Below are 21,263 nucleotides of genomic sequence, written 5' to 3'. Positions count from 1 at the left end.
GCTGGCGATTGCAGTGAGACAAGGCTGCCTGACTGACTGATGAAACAGATAGTGATTCTTTGTTGGTTCAACCTTCTTCAGTTTGAAAAAAAGAAAGAAAGAATAAAGCTTCTGTTGTCATAAAATGTATATAACAATATGATCAAATCTACAAATGCAAGCTGATTACAATTTAACTTTAACAATTGATAGAAAGCTGAAATGTTCAACCAAAAAAAAAAGGTCAGGGGTGTGGCCTTTGAAAACATGGATGGATGGTCATGACCACGGGCCATCGACACAAACATACCACAGACCCCTACCGATACACGCACATACAAAAGATATATATATAAATAAAAATCATAATAATAAAATACATCTTAAGGTCAGGGGCCCCGATTGGCTCCAGGGCCCTGGATACATGCCCACTTTGCCAATATGGTAATCTGTCATTGTTTGAAAAATGTTACCCCTCCCCAGAGTGTGGCAGCTCTGATGATAGTCTTTGTAAGACGTCTCATACAATGGATTAAAAGTCAAGATGTGTCAGCATGTGTTGCAACATTTGGACAATTCCTCCTTTTTATAAATCTGGCTTTAGTGAGGGGGAAGTCAGCTGCTTAATCACTAACGTGCCATTCAATCATACATACATACATACATACCTACGTCATGAAGAGTTGTACAGGGTCGTCTCAGGATCTAAAGGAGGTTATTCATGTTTTGAGACAATAACTGATAGACATTTTACAGTGTTAACAAAAAAAACTTGGAGCCACTGCGTTTGAAATATGAGTGTGTTTGCGGGCAACGAGATATTGATGAGAGATGCTGGTTAAAGTTGCATCATGGACAACATTTTCAGATAGATTCAGTGCTGTGAGTCCACCAACTTTATGGAAATCCCCAAAATGTCCAGTCGTACCTCAGCTCTGTAGTTTGAATGCTCCAATCGCGATGCCATATCTGGATAGAGGGTTAAAACACAGTCATCATTTTATAGTGTAACCAAGTCCGTCTGCACATCCACATTCAAACCACGGAGGCCCAACCACCAGTTGATTCTCTTTTAATGAGCGACAAAGTGCTAAGTCAACGAGTTAAGTGTAGGAGGGAAGCGAATGCAGAAGAAGTTTGCAGCACTTTTTTTTTTTTTAAGGGGGGAGTAAAAGAAACCACTGCATGTCAACAAGAAAAAAGTTTTCCGTTTACTCACTGAGTAGGAACAGCGTGTGTTGAGGGTTTTTTTTTTTCTTCTTCTTCTTTTTTTCTCTTTTTTCCCTCGCTGTTGTGAGAAGCGGCCGCAGCCTCCCTGAATGAAAGCATTCTTCATTCCGAGCGGGTGACCAATAACTTCTCTCCGCTCCGCGGTGCGCGCTCCACGCGTCGCGGCCAGACGCGCCCACTGCGCGTGCACGCGGCCGCAGCTCAGTCTGGATGGACGCGGGGACAGAGAGGACGTGCACATGCAACAGGAGAGAGCCCGAGAGACAGAGTCGCAGCGTCGGAGAGAGGAGGCCCAGCACAGCGGAGCGACGGGGCTACACGTCCCCGCGTGTGGATCCACATACTGATAAGAAAAGAGGGGGCGCTGCACTTTTTCGGTGAGTTCTCTCTGTGCTTCAGAAAAGCCCTTCCAGTTCATCCCAGCAGTAGGATATGTCTGTGTATGTGGCACTAGGTGTACTGAGAACTGTCATTTCTTATTCGATAGGCTGAATATTTAGGTTTCTGTACTGTTAACTGATACTTTCATATATAATATATATATATATATATATATATATATATATATATAATATCCTTGCTCTAGTGAAGCAGGTTCTGCTTTTCTTTTGTTGTGCTCACTACATTGATTCTAGCATTTGTCTCTAGTCGTCTTTTACTGTTACAATAAATTTACCATGTTGGCATTTTCCTCTTTAGGATTTAAATCCTATACTCATTGTTGTTCTATCAGTTATTTTAATGAACACGTGTCTGTATTGTTTTCTGAGTGATTGTAGTATATGCAGAACTTTCTTTTCTTATTTTCTAATGGCCATCTTCTACTTCATACTTATATGTTGATTGCACTGATTCTGCATTTGGCTTTTTGTCCATGCAGTCTTTACACAAATGTTCAGGGCAAAGTTGCAGATCTTTCTTTGTGTTGCTTTGCAGTTGAAGACTTTCTTTTCATGACATTAGTTTTTTTTAATTGGTAATTTCAGTGAAGACTAGAGATGGGCCAATAATACTGTGCTTGACGTAAAAACATCCTCATCCAGCCAGTAACTCAAGACTTGAGTAAAAACTTTAGTGACGTTGGCTTTGATGATGATACTAATGTTGCAGATATGTGGAAACATATAACCTTTCACTCAGATCCAAGGCAAGTTATGGCCTTGGAAGAGATAAACAATGACAATATACATCCAAACAGTAACAGCTCTATTTATGCATGTGCCTCCACATGGATAAATTGTGTAACAATACAGTGTTAGTCAGTTCTTCCATGTTTACTTACGGAACAATTGATATGAATCACACCATGGGGAGTCTTTCAGCCTCATCTGTGTGGCATCACACTGTCCACACTTATTGATCCAGATGGATGTTGACACTGTTCCAGGGTTTTTGAGGACGCACCCAGTCTCAGCCTCAACACAGGGGCTGCGTGATTGGAAAGAGGGGCGGGATAGACTTACTCATCCTTTCTCGAGAAACATAATCATAAAAAAGCGTTTATGTTAAGAACCTGTGTTATAGGTTGAATGTAAAACAGAAAGATTGTTTAAGATACTGTGTTTATTGATCAACGTATAGAAAATGCATCTCATCACAAGGTTTTCTTTCTTCTCACAGAAAACTTCGGCAGTTCAGATCCTTGTAATAATGGCTGACTCCGGCGAGGACTATGGAAACTACACCTATGAATATTACCTGGAGTATGGCGACTTGGAAGAACTTAAAGTAGAACACAGGCAAGGGGAAACGATGCACATTATCTCTGTGGTTATCTACATTATTTCCTTTGTGCTTGGTCTGATCGGAAATGGGATTGTTATTTGGGTGACGGCGTTTAAAAGCAAAAAGACTGTCAACAGCGTGTGGCTGCTCAATCTAGCCATGGCCGACTTTGTGTTTGTCCTTTTTCTACCCTTCTACATTGATTACATACTGCGGGACTTCCACTGGGACTTTGGTGTGGCCATGTGTAAGATCAACTCATTTGTGTCCGTGATGAACATGTATGCCAGCGTGCTCTTTCTCACAGTTCTCAGCATAGACAGGTATGTATCACTGGTCCACCTCAATTGGTCCCAGAGGCATCGCACTGTACAGAGAGCCTGGGTCACATGTGGCTGCATATGGGCACTAGCTGGCGCATTGAGCTGCCCTGCTCTGATTTTCCGCGACACCATGCGCTTGCATGACAAGGTGGTGTGCTTCAACAACTTCCACTCGCAGGACGGACACACAGCCATGAGACACATTATAATAGTGGCCATCCGCACCACTGTGGGCTTCTTCTTGCCGTTTACTGCTATATGTGTGACAGGAATACTTCTGACGTTCAAAGTGAACCGATCTGGGGGCGCGGTTCGCCTGTCTAGCTTCTCCAAAACAGTCACTGCAGTAATTCTGGCCTTCTTTCTATGCTGGGCACCTTTTCATACCTTTAGCTTAATGGAGTTATCAATTCATTCCTCATTGTACCTACACAGCATACTGAGAGCTGGCTTTCCTCTTGCCACCAGCTTAGGCTTTTTCAACAGCTGCATCAACCCCCTGCTGTATATGCTCCTGGGCAAAAAGGTTCGTCATATCCTGAAGCGTGCATGCCTGGAAATAACTAAGAGTTCACTGAGAGAGCTCAGCCAGTCAGTCTCCACCACTGAGATGGAGTCTGTGCCAGGACTTCATCAGGACAGTGTCCCAGAGGAGCCTGTGGAGTCGTCAACTCTATGATTGCAACCATCCTCAGACTCTTATAGTGGTCCATGAAAAACATGAGGGACGCTGACTATTACTTTAGCGTAAATGGGGGTGGGGGGTATCCTGCCCATTCTTTCCAGCTGTAATGTTAAGATTATCCTATTTTGTTTCATTTGGATGGAGTTATGCCTACTTCAGCTACTCTCAATGGAAAAGCTGAGGGAAACTGTGGAGTTAGTATCTCTGCATTAATTTTTTTGGTTGCAATAGCCAAGTGATCTCTCGACAAAAAAAATCTGACTAATAATTCTGACCATCAATAAGTCTTTTTAAAAATAAAAATGCCTGCCGTACTCTGGTTCCAGCTCTTCGACTGTGAGGAATTGCTGCTTTTTCCTCCTCTTTTATGATAATAAACTAAATATATCTTTGGGTTTTTGGACAGCTGGTTAAAAAAAACAAGCCATTTGCAGATGTCTCTTTGTGTTGTGGAAAATGTGATGGACATTTTTCTCTATTTTCATACCATTTTTATTTAAATAATGAACTATACGTCGTACACATTTGGACTCGAACCATAAACGCTCAATAGGCTGTTTTTGTTTCTTTCAGACAAGATATGATGTAGATATGTGATAGTAGTTTATCATAATTCAGTTTTAATACAGAATAATCCTGGTTGCTACAGTCATCTATTAATGTATTGATTTTTTTTTAACTTGTTGAAAGTTGCATAAAGGTTTTATTGTAATATATTCCAAGTAAATTGCATATATATGAATAAAATTGCTCATCTGAGCACATATTGTACTGTTTCTTTTTGTAGAATTGTTTGATTAGATGTCATCAGTATGTGTCATGGTTACCTCGAGAAGGGGAAGGCTTTGAGTGTTCTACACACACACACACCCAGACTAGATTTCCAGGACGGAGTACACATTCCTTTTAGACTTTGCACGAGCCCGGGTAAAATCCAGATGTGTATCTGTCCCATTTCCTCGGGGTCTGTTTACAAATGCAGCCGTGTCCTGTTATTTCGTCTTTGGCGAACTCTGACCTGTGTGGATGACGTCACATGTTAGATCAGACACAGACTAACATCCTGTTCAAATCTCTCAGACAGGTGTGAAAAATTGCACAGGAAGCAAAAAAAAAATTTTTGGACCATCTTTAACAAGTTAGTTATGGAAATTGGGATCCTTGACCCATCTCCTATATTAATTTCTGTGGATCCTTGTGCTCTTTAATAAATGACAGGGTGGGAGTGACCTACATTGGTATCCAGAGCAAAGACTGAATCAAAGGGGAAACCCCCTGCTGCTGCCGCCACATCAGCACACACACCGGCACAATCAGGTGCAGATGAGAATTCATCTGTCTGCTCCGGTTGGAGGAAAAAAACCCTGCACGATTAGTTTCGTTGGTAGTTCTCCTGTGTGGATTATGGGTCCCTGGATTACTTAATCTGTGACGCAGCAGAATAGCAACAGGACAGCGCGCTGTCTGTGTGTGCCTGTCTGCCTGTCTGTCTGTCTATCGTCGCTGGCAGTCTCTCACGGGGACGGACACTGGCGAGGTAGGTGAAGTGAGCACCACCGCGACACGCATCATCATCTTCTGCGGCGGAACACGTCAGATCAGGTACAGCCTGCAGGGGTTCGTGTCACGTTGACTCGACGTGTGAGGTGGTAGCCAGTTGTAACGTTAGCTTGTTTGTAGCCGGCGATGCTAAAAGTAGGTGGGCTCAGATGCATCGACACGCCACTCGGCCGGTGACGCTCTGACAATATTTCCACAGACCTCCCACCAGGTTGCAGGGTTATTGCCACGACGTGACGTCACCGGCGATACCGCCGCGGCATTCACACCGGAGAATATAGACGCGTTGTTTCTGTGTCGCAGTTTAAATTGGCCGCTCCCCCGCGCTGAGAGCCACAGGTCGCTAGCTAACATGCTACTCGCGGTTTGTGGCGGCCGCGGTTCTCCCGCTCCAAAGTGGCGACGCCTCGAGTCGACACTGGACCTGACGTCTCCCCTCTGCCCCTCTCCTCTTCTCCCAGCATGCTGCGTTTGCCTGCGGCCGGGCGGAGGCTCCTTCCTGCGGCTGCCGTCGTCAGAGGAGGCGCGGCCGCGACTCGCACAGGTAACAACGAGCCACCTCGCCTGTTGCTGTCCACATCCTGCCCTTGTCTACGGCACTTGCCTCGCGCATTTCCGCAGAAATAGCCGTTTTGCCCAGTCGTGTGTCAATTTGCCCCCTTGTGACCTTGTTACATGGGGGCATTATGGGATGGATTAATGGGCAGGATTACAGATTTGCCAGCTACCACGTTTTGGTGCCAGGCTGCTGCTGCTTGCTGCTGACTCAGTTGAGACGATAATAACCAGCGTCACTAATGTGCCAAGTATTCATTACTGCAGCATGAGTGATACATTATGTGTGTGATTCCTCTGTCCTTGTTTCCTGCCATTGCTTGAAGCTCGATCTGCGGCCACAGCTGCAGCTGCAGCAGCAGCCCGTAACCTTGTGGAGGTGTTTGTGGATGGGCAGCCTGTCATGGTGGAGCCAGGGACCACTGTGCTGCAGGTAACACCGTTCATTCCTGTGTGCGGCCACATGACACAGCAGGACAAGTCATTTCCGGACACCTGGAGCCGCAGTATCAGATTTAACTCTGTGACCGTCTCCTGTCTCAGGCGTGTGAGCAGGCAGGCATGCAGATTCCTCGCTTCTGCTACCACGAGCGCCTGTCAGTCGCTGGAAACTGCCGCATGTGTCTTGTGGAGATAGAGAAAGTTCCAAAGGTATGTTTTTTTGGGGGGGGTGAACACTTGTTTTGTTTCAACTCCAAGTTATCTCTTTGCCTAATTTAGCTGGAGCCGAGCAATGCCCTCTTAAGATCCTGAGGAATATTTTAATTTCAATCTTTCTGACCCTTCTAGCCTGTGGCAGCGTGTGCTATGCCTGTTATGAAGGGCTGGAACATTTTGACCAACTCTGACAAAACAAGGAAGGCAAGGTAGGATGAAACTCACAACCAAAGGTACTTTTAGACTCGCAGTGCACTAATAAAATAACTTTCATATAAATATTGCGCTGCAATTATATCCAATTGTCTCGCATAACTGAGATTTAAAGATAAAAATCCACTTTTATATATGTAGGATAATGTTTACCTATATTACTATTATAGCAGCTTTCTTCCAAGGAAAAAAAAGGATGTGAATATTCTCGCTTATGAAACGGTGTTACTTAAAGCTGTTGTTTAATTTTCACAGAGAGGGTGTGATGGAGTTTCTGCTGGCCAACCACCCATTAGATTGTCCGATTTGTGATCAAGGGGGAGAGTGCGATCTGCAGGTGAACGAAAGATAATTGTGTTTTCATGGTTTTGTTAGTGATTGTGTACGGTAAAAGACGGACATTTTTGTTTAGAGTCTCGGTGTTAGTTGTATTAACACAAATTAATATGATTTTGATGCGCAGGACCAGTCCATGCAGTTTGGCAGCGACAGGAGTCGCTTCACAGAGGGCAAGAGAGCTGTGGAAGACAAAAACATTGGCCCACTGATCAAAACCATTATGACTCGCTGTATCCAGTGCACTCGCTGTGTGCGGTGAGTCCCTATTCAATATCTGGGCCAATATGAGTTGTGTAAATTTGGAATGTCAAAACGAGGCATTTTTAAAAATTTTATTTTGACTTTTTACTCACTACAGCTTTGCCAGTGAAATTGGAGGGGTGGAAGACCTGGGCACCACTGGCAGAGGCAATGACCTTCAGATTGGGACCTATGTGGAGAAGATGTTCATGTCAGAGTTATCTGGGAATATTATTGATATATGCCCAGTGGGAGCCCTGACTTCTAAACCATATGCATTCACTGCTCGCCCTTGGGAGACCAGGTTTTTTGGATTGTGCTCTAAATTTTTTATAAATTTACTTTGGTTCAAATCTTTTATCCCTGTCATTAATTCCGATTTGATTTTCTACAGGAAGACGGAATCTATTGATGTTCTGGATGCTGTGGGTAGTAACATTGTGGTGAGCACTCGTGGTGGTGAGGTGATGAGAATCCTGCCTCGTCTCAATGAGGATATCAATGAGGAGTGGATCTCCGACAAAACCAGGTTCCTTTCATATCACACATTGCAGACCTAATATTGTGTATGATATTGGCATCATTGCTGAACTCCTCCTTGCTTCCATCCTGACAGGTTTGCTTATGATGGTCTCAAGAGGCAGAGGCTCACTCAGCCGATGGTGAAAAATGAGTCTGGGCAGTTTGTTGCCACAACCTGGGAAGACGTGCTTACTCGAGTTGCTGGAGCAGTAAGTCATTTATGACGAAATCTCCTTCTGATAGAGTGTATTATAATCTGCAATGTGTGGTTCCAACCTGGGCATTCCTAAACAGCATCTGTTATTTGACAGTTGCAAGGAGTTACGGGACATGATGTGGGTGCTGTTGTTGGAGGGATGGTGGACGCAGAGGCTCTCATTTCCCTGAAAGACATGCTGAACCGTTTGAATAGTGACAACCTGTGCACTGAGGAAGTGTTCCCCATGACTGGAGCTGGGTAAGACCATGTAAAGAGAAAAACTGAAGATGCTACAAAACCAGTTGAACTAGTGCTGATGGTGGGTTTCTATTTTGACCTTGTCTTAGGACTGACCTGCGTTCAAACTATCTTCTAAATACTGGGATTGCTGGCATTGAGGAAGCCGACCTGCTGCTTCTGGTTGGCACCAACCCACGCTATGAGGCTCCGCTTTTCAATGCACGAATCAGAAAAGGGTAAGTTTAATGGTGTTTTTACAGCACACCTGGTTATTGAACAATGTGACAAAGTGTGGAAATCTGAAAGATGCATGTTGCTTAATATGAATGTGTTACCTCTGCTCTAGCTGGCTTCACAATGAATTGCAAGTGGCTCTTGTGGGAAAGGAAGTGGACTTAAGTTATACCTATGACCATCTTGGGGACTCTGCCAAGGTTCTTCAAGAAATTGCATCAGGAACTCACCCGTTCTCACAGGTAACATTCCGAGCGCTCTCGCTTATGCAAAGAATGTTATCAGTCTCTTCCTAATTTTATCTCGTTTTGCAGGTCTTGGCTGAAGCAAAGCATCCTGTTGTTGTGGTTGGTAGCAGTTGCCTGCAGAGAGAGGATGGAGCTGGGATAATGGCGGCTGTGTCAACGATTGCTCAGAATGCTCGTGTCAGCAGTGAAGTGGAGGAAACCTGGAAGGTTCTCAATGTGCTTCAGAGGTCATTATCTTGGGAAATTAGAGGGGAAGCTACCAGTAACAGGGAAGAGTTCAAGAGCATTTTTTTTAATGTAATATACTGCATTTGCTGTTTTGCTTGTGTCTTCAGGGTTGCCAGTCAAGTGGCTGCACTTGATCTTGGGTACATGCCAGGAGTAGACACTATCAGGAAGAATCCACCCAAAGTACTGTTCCTACTAGGAGCTGATGCGGGCTGCATTACTCGCCAAGACCTCCCTCAGGATAGTTTCATAATTTACCAAGGTCAGTCATCTTACTGCACAGCAGCAGAAAGCCCTTTCACATTCATTTATGTAAGCTATCTGAGAGAGGCAGTGTTATTTCCGATATACAATTCTTTGCATGCACAGGAGGGTGACAAAGAAAAAACCTGAGTGAATGAGAGAAGCCCAATGAATGCAGAAGTGTACAGGGTTCAATGAAAAGTTTGATTAGTAATTGCAACAGATGAGCAGTAAAACACCCATGATGGTTGTGTTACATATCACTCTCCATCATCATCATCATCAAAATACCAAATTAAAGAACAGAGGGGCACTGAACTTGTTCTGACAGCTCACCTTTTTCTTCCTATTGCTCTGTGCCATAACCGCCCAGGTCACCATGGCGATGCTGGTGCACCAATGGCTGATGTCATACTCCCCGGAGCAGCATATACTGAGAAATGTAGCACCTATGTGAACACAGAGGGCCGTGCCCAGCAGACCAAGGTGGCAGTGACTGCCCCAGGCATGGCCAGGGAGGACTGGAAGATCATCAGAGCCATTTCTGAGGTGAACTACAATACAAGATACATGTCATATTAATCAGTCAGAAATAAGATTTAATGCTGTCTATTTCTATTCTCATTTTTTTAAGCTTGCTGGAGTATCTCTGCCCTATGATACTCTTGATGAGGTGCGTGGGAGACTGGCAGAAGTTTCCCCAAATTTGGTGCGATATGATGACGTTGAGGCAGCCAACTACTTCAAGCAGGCTAATGAATTGTCAATGGTCAGCTGTTATTTTTTTCTAGCTTGTTTAGTTGATAAAAGAGGAGGCACTAATAAAGCTTTATTTAAATTCTAGCTTGCACAGTTAATTCATCTTAGTTCACTTTCTGCTAATCACAGTGATGATGGTAAAGTATGTCTTATTTCTTTCAGGCACTGAACCAGGATGTCCTAACTGAACCTTTAGTCCCTCCACAGCTTACGGTGAAGGACTTTTATATGACAGGTGGGTCAATGCCTCTCTATTCAAGTGTTGTTCCTCTCACTCAAACTAGTATGTTATTGTCATTCCAAAGTCGCCAGGGAAAACACAACAGTGTAATGTATTAATACACTTGCGTCAAATATAGCATTTATAGTCTAAGCTAATTTGCAGTGTGCCTTTCTTTGCACTCACTCACTGACTGCTGTAACATGTTTTTTCTTTCTTAATATAAGAGAAATCAAAAAGTTTGTATTATAGCTTAATAAAGTAAAAACTTAATCGGGAAGGTGGGTTCATATGGGTACAGCCCCAAATCCAGCTCTCGGGGTTCAGGAAACTTAACGCACTCTGTATCAATATTAATTTCAACAAAAGGCATGATATTTTGTAGAAGCTACAATATGTTCCTTCACAATGGTATATTTTCAGCCAAAAGTTATTTTTCTAGAATCAGAATGTGTAATCACGTATAACTAGATCTATGAATTTGACCTGGTTGATTGGGATTTATCACATTCCCTTTTTTAATGACAAATTTAGCTGAGTCTACTAAACAAAACAAAAATATTAGCATACTGTCACAAATGGTTTTATTGTGTTTTCGGCATTCTGGTGTTACACACTTGTATGACAAAACACTTGGCAAATGCATCATTTACAAAAAAAAAAGAATAATGGCACTGCAACACCAAACATCTCTACCACAATAATGGATCAAATGGACCTGGGCACCTCTGGCAGAGGATGTGGTGCCCAATTTATGTAATTGTAGCATTAAACGTGTAAGTAATACCCTTTTTTTTTTTTTCTTCAAATAAACAGTAGTTTAAGTGTGCAAATTTGAAATGTGCTCTCCGTCTTTCCCCACAGATCCAATAAGCAGAGCCTCCCAGACGATGGCCAAGTGTGTGAAAGCTGTCACAGAGGGAGCGCAAGCTGTTGACGAGCCAGCCATATGCTAATTCGCACAATGGATAGTGGATCCAATTCTTGGATGAAAAAAATTCTGCGCACAACTCCTCTATTTGCACATTCCTAGAATCATATTTATTTGCACTTGTGTTTTACTATAGATGTTTTTACTATAGCAGATGCCTCAATTTATCCTGCACCTTATGAAACTGACTCAACTCAACCTGCAGAATCACGTCTATGCTATGTGTAAATCTAAGCTTATAGGTTTGACAAATCTTCAGACATGCAGTTTATGTTTGCACTTGTTAGGACCTTCACATTTTGGTAGTTGAGACCAAAGGTTTAAAAATCTTTATCCTCCAAAGGGAGATACATTGTCTCCTCGTCCTGTGAAATGACCAATATTTAAAAGTGTTGAAATTATATATTTTTTTCCTAAAAGTATATTGAGCAAGTGTAGCTATTTGTAAATGTGGTTATTTAATAAACAAGTTTTCTGTGGTAGGCCTAATTAATCTTTGCAAATCCCCATTTAACTTTGTGCCTAAAAGAATGTTGAAGTATCTAAATGATGCACTGCTGTCATGGATGACACTTTAGTGTTGTGGGGTGTTAGTCTCAGCCCCACGTGGTCCATCATCAGCGAGCTGATAAGTCATTCCATTGAGGATGATCGCCGTGGTCCAGGTGGATGTTCACACTGCAACACTTCCCCGGACCTCTCGGTCAATACCCTCGGGTTTTTCAATGTGGACCATGTCAACGAACACCGTCCTTCTCACAAACTGTCATCTCCTCCGGGGAGCGATTAAAGCGACACTTGTCTCCTGCGGAGGCTTTTGTTTTTTAACAAAGTTGAAATTTCCAATATGGTAGGAGAGGTTGTTGTTGTAGCGCGGACTGTTGTCATGTCCCCGCAGTGCCTGTAGTGGTGCTGTGAGGAGTCCACTGTGGCTCCGGCAAAAATCCTCAGCAGCCTACCTTCTGCTTGTAATTTGCTCCGGATAGCGTATATTTACATGTATCCTTGTTTCGCGATGCACCGAGCTCGATGAAGAAAACCATTTCTCTCCTATCTCGAATATCGATGCACAAGTAGCCTAGCTGATTCTAGTAGACATTTCGGCCGTCTGTCTGGAGCGAATACCTTACGCAGCCCATACCAATTCAAGGTAAGCGACACCGCGAACAGCCTCGGCCTCGATTTCTGCGTGTGCCGTTTCGCAGACGCGTCAGTCGGCCGGCTGCGCCACGACAGGCCGCTGTGCCGTCGAAGCTAGCAGGCCTCTCATTCATGACTCATTACTTTCATAACTTGGGATCAGACCGAATGACTCGGTGTCTTGTGATAATATGTGGAGTTGCGCACTGCTGACAGTAATAAACCTTCCGGCCTTCCATCGTTACAATTATGTGGCGATAGCTCATATCGATTATTACCGAGGCCTCCGATAGCAGGCCGGACGCCTCGTATGTAGACCCTTTGTTTGGACGTATTTCACTATTAATGTGTCATGTTTGTATTCATTAAAACCCCGCGATGGTGATCATTTAATCGCTGAATTGTATGATCGCGACCGCATTTTAGATTAAAAACCCCACTGAAAATAGACCTTTACATTGTTACCATTTGCTCACGTTTCCGTTTCCTGGTTAGCTACCGCCTACTAATTTATGTTTTTAGCTTTGCTAGCGTGTTAGCTAACTGGGCTCATTTGACTTCTCGCGTGTTGTCGGATGACGATATCGAGTGACTTCTGTCCTCGGCTTGGATGCAGCTGTGTTGTAGGGGGGCGGATGCGCGCTACACGCAGACGTGTTCACACGTTTAAGCCCTAAAGTTCACCATCTGCCTGTCGGCTCCGCGCTAACGCGGGCGAGCTAGCTCCCCGGACTCGAGCGGCAGTTGCGCTCGAGGGGGGGGGGGGGGGTTCTACACTCGTTTGTTGCCTGTCCGCTTCTCTGAGTCCACCCGAAGATGTCGAGTGCAGTTGACCGGGCTGACGTGGAAGAATGACTCCCGGCAGATCGCGTGTCCAGCGTGTACCTCGGTCGTCCGGGGCCGTAGCTTTTCTTGGAACCGACTTAAAAAGAACTTCAGTCAAAGGCGGCGGCAGCGGCTGGGAAGCTAAGCAACACTTTCCTCCACGGTGCGTGTCGTGAACATCAGCATCATCATCATCATCAGCAGCAGCAGCAGCAGTCTGCGATGTGCTTGTGTATTATGAAGAGATGGAGTCGAAACCAGAACGTGGCGCGTGTGTTCCCTGTGGGTTCAGATGTCCACAGTCCAGAAAGTGGCTTCTATTAGTTCCTAGCGTTGCCAGATCGCTGTCATACAATATCCTGTTCTACCGCCGTCATCGTGTCATGTAGGTGCTCGATGTCTGCACGGTTGAATGAGCTGTGGATCAAAATCACACACACACACACACACACACACACACACACACACACACACACACACACACACACACACACACACACACACACACACACACACACACACACACACACACACTTGTCTGTATTACCAGCTGTTTCTCCTAATGAGAGACTTAGACACAGAAAATGCTCGGGTGTGAAAGCAACTGGTCAATGTTCCGAGGGCCAGTGTTGCCAGTGTTCGGGGTACGTAGCAATTTACTCAAACAGGCACAGATGAATGAAATCAGGTGCAAGTCTTTGAACGTCATTTAAGTTTGGACTTGACACAAAACATTTTCAAGCAGCAAATAATATTTCAAGTTCATCTTGACTAAATAAATACCTACGGCTATTACCTATAGATTGACTAAACCATCGCCGGCAGCGGTGACGATATCCCCCCGCCGCTAAACTCTGCACGTGCAACACTCGGTTACCTCTTTTTGGTATATGAAGTGTTATTGATGTAATTCTTGGTTTTCCCCCTGACTTTATCCCATCAGCTGATGTTGTCAAGGACAAGAGTCACGTGATGTATGAAGGCAAACACATACACTTCTCAGAGGTGGACAATAAGCCGTTGTGCTCGTACAGCCCAAAGCTGTGCAAGCAGCGCAGACTAAATGGCTATGCCTTCTGTATCCGGCACGTCCTGGAGGACAAGACGGCCCCCTTCAAGCAATGTGAATATGTGGCCAAGTACAACAGCCAGCGATGTACCAACCCCATCCCCAAGTCTGAGGACCGCAGGTCTGTATGGTTAAGTGTGTCAGACTCCACTATGCTGTGCTGGTAGTATTTGTTACAAATGTTCACAGTGTGCTGAGGATGAGGTCTTATTTTTTCCAGGTACTGTAACAGTCACCTGCAGGTTCTTGGCTTCATCCCCAAGAAGGAGAGGAAAAAGAAACACGACGCTCTAGAGGAAATGCGCTCGCGGGCTCACCTGGAGTCGGTGGCGCTCAACATAACTGTGCCCTCTCTAGCTCTGAAAGCTCCCAACGGTCTAGATGAACTTCCTCCATCTCCCCCCTTCACACGTCTGTTACCCCACCCCCATGGGGAACTCCCGGACCCTTTCGCCTTCTATGAGGATGACACAGACGGGGAGGAGGTTGGTACTCCTCGCAGGGGCAACGCCATCAAGAAGAAATTACAGAGTCGGCTGGTGCTCAACCAGAAACTCTGCCACGACACGGACCTCTTCCAGCCACCTCCTGAGCACTTTAGTCCCTCCCCTGTCCCCCGGGTCCACCCCTCCTCACCTCTCAACACTCATCTCCCACGGCAGCAGTCAGGTCTTCTCCAGCCACCCCAGCACTCCAGCGTGACTTCCTTCAGCTTCCCAGGACAGCAGCAGGGTTTATTATGCAATCCACCACCACCTCAGACAGTCAACTTTCTGCCTCCAGGGATGCCCTCAAATGCAGCACCTAGTCCAGTGCAACCTTCTGGGCCATCGCTTAGCAGGAAAATGCCTTTCACTGCTACTCACTTGCCTGTCAGCTGCAAGGACAGTGGCGGTAACAATCAGCGGCAAGTGGTTGTCATGCGTCCAACTGCCTTCTCACCCTCTGCCAGCTGTTTAGCCAGGTTGCAACATCTGGTGCAGCTCTGTGCCAAGAGACACCGGGAGCATGGAGACCTCTTTCCACATCTAGGTACTTTTAATGTATTTACCAGCAGTTTTCAAACTCCGTCTGCTCCTCTATACAAAACTCCTGTCTAAGATACTTCACATCTCCTGTAGCCAATGAGAATTTAACTTAGTGAAAAAGACAAGCTGCTCTTAACAAGTTGCTCTTTCAGGCTTGGACTGGTCAGAAGACAGTGCTGACGACGACGATGACGACGAAGAGGAGGCATTCGTTCCTTTTCAGACCTCGTGGAGACCACACAATGGGTTGGTATCAATACTTGACCTTTACGGTGCGAAATTTGACCTGACACTTTTCCTAATGTCCACTTTCAATTGTTTCCCCCAAATAGGTTTGAAGACAACTGCGGTTCCTCTCGCAGAACGCGGTTACTGAGGCTTTGCTCGTACCTCCAGGAGAAATACAAGCACATGTGCAGGCAGGAGAGGGCGAGTATCCGCCAAAAGAGATACCGCTATGCCTTCCGCAAAGCCTTGCTGCACGCTGCCAGTAACAATCCCGACAGTGCTGCGCAGCTGATCCAGGAATTTGGCGGTGCCTCTCGAAGCTCTCCAAGGTATCCTCACAAAAGTCTTAATTAGTCAGTATTGTACAGTGAGATTTTTTATCATCAACCTTTTCCATCACCTTTTGACTGTTTTCCATTCTTGTATGTATTCAAAACACGACAAATGTGGAGTGTCGTCCCGTTTTCTCAGTTCCTGCGTGCCTGTCTTCACAGTGTGGCTCCAGCGAAGCAGGAGAACATGGACACAGGGACCTGCACGGGCAGCACAAAGGGCCAGGCCTGCAACAACCGAGCGCTGCCCTTCACTCAGCACTGCTTTCAACGTATCCTGTGCAGCACAATGGCTGTGATCTGTCATTTAATTGATGATTGATGACATTTCAGTTGTACATGCTTTATTATTATCACAAGTTGTTACGTACAATATCCATGCTGGATGAGAGTATTGCGATGACATGCCCTCTGTCTAGTATATTGTGTTATTTCCTTTATTGTTCTCTGTAGACATTCTATTGAATCGTTCCCAACAGCTCTTTGCCAGCTGCACGGCCAAATTTGCAGACGGTCAGCAGTGCTCCATCCCCGTGTTTGATATCACGCACCAGACGCCCCTCTGCGAAGAGCACGCCAAAAAGATGGTGAGTTCAGTGTTTAAAGGAAAAGTTCAGCATTTTGGTAAAAGGGCTCTGTCCGAAGTTAACACTCCATTGTCAAGCATCTGTAAAGCTCACTTATTAACAAGTCATATAACAAGTCAGCAGCCAGCTGACGCTCCAGGAAATTGATGGTCCTAAAGAAGAAATGGTTGGAATTTTTTTTGTTCAGAAATAATATACAAGGTGTTAAGGAGTGAGCTGTAGAGAGGCTGGTAGGTTCTGGCCCCAGCTAAAACGACTTATTTCCCATACAGAGATGAGAGGGGTGGCAATCTTCTCATCTTAGTGAATAAGCCCATTCCATCAAAATGTTTTTCTGATATTCTTGAAATGGGTTCGTGTTAAAATGACTCAGTGCTCCTCCGTTCACTCCACACAGGACAACTTCCTGCGCGGGGATGGAAACCGGCGAGTGCAACACCAGCAACAGCAGCAGCGGAAGCCACGTAAAAAGACCAAACCACCGGCGCTCACCAAAAAACACAAGAAGAAGAGGAGGAGAGGGCCACGGAGGCCTCAGAAACCCATCCCGCCAGCGTTGCCACAGGGAAACCTGGGAATGCCTTTGACTAGCCTCGCAATGCCCTCACAGGCCAGCATCAGGTGACTACCACTGTTAGGTTAAACATCACCATCCAAATATAACACACCCATGTCACACGTTTCATCACTTCACTTTTGTTCGCCTCTCCCTTGTTGCAGGAGCCCTTCAACTCCAGACCTTAGCGCAGAAGAGCTTCCTGACGACATTACAAACGAAATGGCAGACATTCCAAATGACCTCGAGCTGAACCAGGAAGATTTCTCCGACGTGTTACCCAGACTACCTGATGACCTGCCGGACTTTGACTTGTTTGAAGGTTCACTTACGACTTTTACTCGTGCACCACTATTTCTTTTTATGTGTACAATAAGCAAAGTCTATTTATCTGTGGTTTAAAAGGAAACATTGTGTGTGTGTGTGTGTGTGTGTGTGTGTGTTTCTTTAGGTAAGAACGGGGAGCTCCTGCCCACAACAGAGGAGGCTGAGGAGCTGGTGCGTGCACTGCAGGCTATGGGGTCCTATCCAGACTCTTTAGTGTGCCTGACCTCCATGGCAGACCTGGCCTCGTCTGAAGGTGTGGACCACAGAGCCATGACGGTGTTCCCTGGTCCGGTCCAGCCGGGGACCATGGGGGATCTGCTGAGCAGTCGCATCCCCACAGAGAATTTTACCAGTCTGGAGCTGGAGGACAACATCCTGCAGTCCACCGGGGGACACTTTCCCCCCTCGCCGCCATCTCAGCCTGCTAACCAGCCGCCGACGTCATGCTCCAACCTGACCTCATCTTCTTCTACAGTAGCCCCCCCCACCACCTCACTGCTCACTCAGACCTCCATCACGGAGCGAACGTTTTCTCGGACACACGCCTCCCACGTCCTGGCCAAGTCGGACGCCCCCACGTCGTCTCCGCAGGGCAGCCACTACAGCAGTGAGCACGTGTCATCTCCGTACAGCGACCACATATCTTCTCCCCATGCCAGCTCCTTTCAGACTGACACCCCTCTGCTGCTGGAGGTTCCTCTCAGCGGGGTACCAGGACCCCCGCGCTCATCCTGGAATAACATCCCTCTTCCCCTCGCCGACCCCACACAGTTTGGCAATCTCATAGGATCAGAAAGTCATCTCATATCCACCTCGCTGTCCACCCCCCCGGCCACCACCCACTCTGTGACGCTGCAGCCCATCGCAGCCCTCTCGGCGATGCCTCAGAGCGGCATGACCGGTCTAACGACTCCCCCCGCCCCCTCGTCCTCCCTGCCGTCGTCCTCGCACGACCTTTTGACCTCCACACAGCCCAAGCAACAGCTCCCTCAGTTCAGCGCGGCCTTTGGCCATCAATTGGCCTCCCACAGTGGCATCCCGAAAGACGTTCAGCCTAGCCACAGCTCCACAGCGCCTCCTGCTGGCTTCTCCATAGTTAGTGCCACTGCTGCAAGTGCCAACAGCACCACACCGCCCTTCACACACAGTAAATGAGAGCAGGCGGCCTGCAGCTGCTGAACGACGGTCTGCAGACTCGGTCACTCACGATCCAGTCGGCCGGCTTCAGACTGACAACCCCTCTTCATCTACTACACTTGTGCAATGTGGTCACAGTGCACTATTTGATACTGAATTTGCACAACCTCAGATGTTCCTCTAGTTTCATTCTTTTTGCTCTGCAGCCAGACGGTCTCTGGGATGTTGAGTCGGTGTGAGTCCACGTGTTTGATGCCTTGTGGTTGAAGTCAGCAGGAGGTTGGAGTCGGTCAGATTTGTGCGATGAAATAAACGGGTGAAGATTGGCAGAAGGACCTTTTATAAGAGATTATCTGTGTCAGAATCAGAAGCTTCAATCGCCGGTCAGTTTTGTTTGCTTTGCCAGTTTCAGTCCTGTCTTAAAATGATCAACTGTACCCTGCCTTGCTCAGATGGCCATTGCGTTTATTTAAAACTTTTCCACCTTTTTCATACACTTCTTCTGCCCCCCCCCCCCCCCCCCCCCCTCCCTTCCCTGAAAAAACAGTACAAGTTGTGATATTTGTGATCCACCATGTTTCAAGCTATTTAACTGTTACCATGATATAGAATCTTACGGAGTCAGATTTTCACAGTCATGAATTTACCAAAAATACTTTTAAACAGCTGTTTTTATATTGTGTATACTATATATGTGCTCATTTATTCGTTTGCTCAGACGTCAAAATCTCTGACCTCACCGTTGGTTGTGGGACTCTGAGTGGCCCAGTAGACACTTGAAGATTAGAACAACTAGTTTCTTAAAGCAATAAACACATTAACATAACTCTAGCATTGTAAGATATTTTATTGGTCTCATTACCATGTAGCTTCACTTTGCCAAATCCAGGTTGGATGAAGGACGTTTGGGCCGCTGTGTTACTGTTGTTTTAGACAACAGGTTTCGGTCAGCGTAGCTTCTCGTCTCGAGTCGAGTGGATTTGTGAGGCTAATAAATGTGTTTTCAGTGTTATAGCATGGGTAATGACGGGGGTAATCCAGGGATTTAAGTGTCTACTATCAAAGGTGCTCTCGGATCCACATGCACAATGGTCTGTTGTGACGTGCATGTCTCATAATTTTTTTTAAAAAAGACTAAGGAACCCCCACTTTAAGACGTCAAGGCCGCGCCACCTTGAAAAGGCGTAGGCAGTGAATTGGCACTGGAAAAGAAAATTTTTACTCCTCAGCACGGTGAAATGTGATGGTATGACTGGGTGTGTTGGTGAGCACACCCGGGGGTAAGGCACTGTCTGTTTTACTCAGCGATGATTTTAAGCTAAATGATGCAAACCTGGGGTCTGGATTTGATTTTTTTTTTTTTTGAATTAGAAAAAAAAGACTCATAAAGCAGTGCAACCATGGTTTTTGATGATATCTTAGACATTTGACAGATGTCAGACATTGTTGAGTATTAGGTATATAGAGTAGCGGTCTCTATCTTGGGGTTTGTTGGTGAATTATTGAGTAGCGATGGATTGAAATTGTTCTTTGCAATGTATTCAGTGGAACCTGTCTTGTAGAAGGAGTCTCGTGTTTTTAATGGCTATCAAAACGGTCGTGTCCGAGGGGATCAATGTTCGTATGCTCTTGTATGCCGTCATTTTGTTGTTTTTAAGTAATGTTCTGGTGGAGAAAAAGTTTTTGATAGCTATTAAATTCCCGGAAGAAGTTTGAGATCGCACGGGGGAAGTGATCTTTTGTGTGAGAGCATTATAATATGAATATTAGAGTATGGTCACTTGGTGGTATGAAACTTTGGAATATATGCATTGCCATTTTGTGGAGAAAAACAAATTGACGTACAATATGTTGCTCTTTTTTTTCTTCTATATAGATTTGCACAGGAGTGGATGAGGCCGGTGGTGTGTCACATGTCCCGTGTCTCTTCCTGTTTTATTTTTTCCCCCACTCCCCACTTTGGACGCCTATTAAACTAACATGTGCCACCATTAGATCATTAGCAGCTCTGAGCCTGCACCAGAGACCCCCCCCCCCCCCTCCTCTGTCTCTCCCTTCCAAAGACAAAAAACACGTTACGAAGTGTGAACCTGTAGCTTCACCAGAGACGACCGGGGCTTCTCCGTGACTGCAGTGTTCTTCACAAATCAGGTCGGAAGACAAAAACGTTTGCAAGGCAATACTGTTGTGTCCACATTTCATGAGATTAGTTGCTGCACCAGTTTACTCCTCCCGACAACCACGTAGAACAAAAACTCACAGGGCTCGTAGGCACATGTAACTGCTCGAATTCAGAGATGGCTGACAAAAAATTCCTATACTCATTGAATGTACTGTATTACTGTTTTTAAAGATAGGATGAGCTAATCTAGTCACCTTTTGTTATTGGTCCTTGTTTAATTTGTCTGAGGTATTTTTTGTATACAAAAGTTTACATTTTTATGTATATTTTTCTTGTGTACAAATTATGTAATATGTGTACAAACACTGTATGTAATATCTGTATATAGTGTGAGAAATTTGATCTTTTTTTTTTGGATGTATAAATAAAACTTGCTGTGAGGTATTTGCTGACACAGTTGTTGTTGTTTTTTTAACTAGACGCCCAGAAATAAATTCCACTACAGATGTTAGCATTGATGTTAATTCAGTCTCAATATGCCTGGAAATCACAAAAATCCCATTCAGACTGGGCTTTCGAATA

At 45.3% G+C, this 21,263-nt stretch overlaps 3 protein-coding genes across 7 annotated transcripts; all 3 read left to right on the top strand.

The window, feature by feature from the left end:
- The first annotated feature begins 1,341 nt into the window (after positions 1-1,341).
- On the top strand, positions 1,342-4,718 carry cmklr2 (chemerin chemokine-like receptor 2). The gene is made up of 2 exons (XM_035604257.2): positions 1,342-1,586; positions 2,830-4,718. Exon 2 carries the CDS (start codon positions 2,860-2,862, stop codon positions 3,934-3,936), a length of 1,077 nt encoding a protein of 358 aa, XP_035460150.1. The 5' UTR covers positions 1,342-1,586; positions 2,830-2,859; the 3' UTR covers positions 3,937-4,718.
- Positions 4,719-5,331: 613 nt separating this feature from the next.
- On the top strand, positions 5,332-11,809 carry LOC118282800 (NADH-ubiquinone oxidoreductase 75 kDa subunit, mitochondrial). 2 transcript variants are annotated; one of them, XM_035604254.2, is made up of 19 exons: positions 5,332-5,479; positions 5,964-6,046; positions 6,384-6,490; positions 6,601-6,708; positions 6,847-6,923; positions 7,183-7,264; positions 7,391-7,521; positions 7,625-7,810; positions 7,901-8,035; positions 8,123-8,237; positions 8,340-8,485; positions 8,575-8,703; positions 8,814-8,943; positions 9,016-9,176; positions 9,285-9,439; positions 9,794-9,969; positions 10,055-10,189; positions 10,342-10,414; positions 11,264-11,809. In XM_035604254.2, the coding sequence occupies exons 2-19, from the start codon at positions 5,965-5,967 to the stop codon at positions 11,353-11,355; spliced, it is 2,220 nt and encodes a 739-aa protein (XP_035460147.2). In that variant the 5' UTR covers positions 5,332-5,479; position 5,964; the 3' UTR covers positions 11,356-11,809. The 2 variants fall into 2 exon arrangements, with proteins under 2 accessions (XP_035460147.2, XP_035460146.2); XM_035604253.2 differs by having other exon boundaries at positions 5,408-5,544.
- Positions 11,810-11,948: 139 nt separating this feature from the next.
- On the top strand, positions 11,949-21,133 carry LOC118282798 (INO80 complex subunit D). Of its 4 annotated transcripts, none has more exons than XM_035604244.2 (10): positions 11,949-12,480; positions 14,239-14,485; positions 14,585-15,396; positions 15,545-15,638; positions 15,725-15,949; positions 16,115-16,224; positions 16,406-16,539; positions 16,937-17,160; positions 17,260-17,417; positions 17,547-21,133. In XM_035604244.2, exons 2-10 carry the CDS (start codon positions 14,268-14,270, stop codon positions 18,575-18,577), a joined length of 3,006 nt encoding a protein of 1,001 aa, XP_035460137.1. In that variant the 5' UTR covers positions 11,949-12,480; positions 14,239-14,267; the 3' UTR covers positions 18,578-21,133. The 4 variants fall into 4 exon arrangements, with proteins under 4 accessions (XP_035460137.1, XP_035460140.1, XP_035460138.1 ...); XM_035604247.2 differs by having other exon boundaries at positions 11,949-13,458; XM_035604245.2 differs by having other exon boundaries at positions 11,949-13,680.
- The last annotated feature ends 130 nt before the right edge of the window (positions 21,134-21,263 follow it).

The sequence above is a fragment of the Scophthalmus maximus genome, chromosome 14, assembly GCF_022379125.1.
Source record: "Scophthalmus maximus strain ysfricsl-2021 chromosome 14, ASM2237912v1, whole genome shotgun sequence".
NCBI lineage: Eukaryota > Metazoa > Chordata > Actinopteri > Pleuronectiformes > Scophthalmidae > Scophthalmus > Scophthalmus maximus.
The sequence above is the reverse complement of the archived record's forward strand: the minus strand, read 5'-3'. Positions and strand labels throughout refer to the sequence as shown.

What these genes read in the sequence shown, in the direction of transcription:
- LOC118282800 (XM_035604254.2), top strand. Translation starts at nt 5,965, where the DNA reads ATGCTGCGTTTGCCTGCGGCCGGGCGGAGGCTCCTTCCTGCGGCTGCC. An exon ending in TTCCCCATGACTGGAGCTGG is followed by an intron (nt 8,486 to 8,574) that starts GTAAGACCATGT and finishes ACCTTGTCTTAG; the next exon opens with GACTGACCTGCGTTCAAACT. An exon ending in AGGCTAATGAATTGTCAATG is followed by an intron (nt 10,190 to 10,341) that starts GTCAGCTGTTAT and finishes TATTTCTTTCAG; the next exon opens with GCACTGAACCAGGATGTCCT.
- cmklr2 (XM_035604257.2), top strand. Translation starts at nt 2,860, where the DNA reads ATGGCTGACTCCGGCGAGGACTATGGAAACTACACCTATGAATATTAC.
- LOC118282798 (XM_035604244.2), top strand. Translation starts at nt 14,268, where the DNA reads ATGTATGAAGGCAAACACATACACTTCTCAGAGGTGGACAATAAGCCG. An exon ending in AGACCTCTTTCCACATCTAG is followed by an intron (nt 15,397 to 15,544) that starts GTACTTTTAATG and finishes TTGCTCTTTCAG; the next exon opens with GCTTGGACTGGTCAGAAGAC. An exon ending in TCGTGGAGACCACACAATGG is followed by an intron (nt 15,639 to 15,724) that starts GTTGGTATCAAT and finishes TCCCCCAAATAG; the next exon opens with GTTTGAAGACAACTGCGGTT.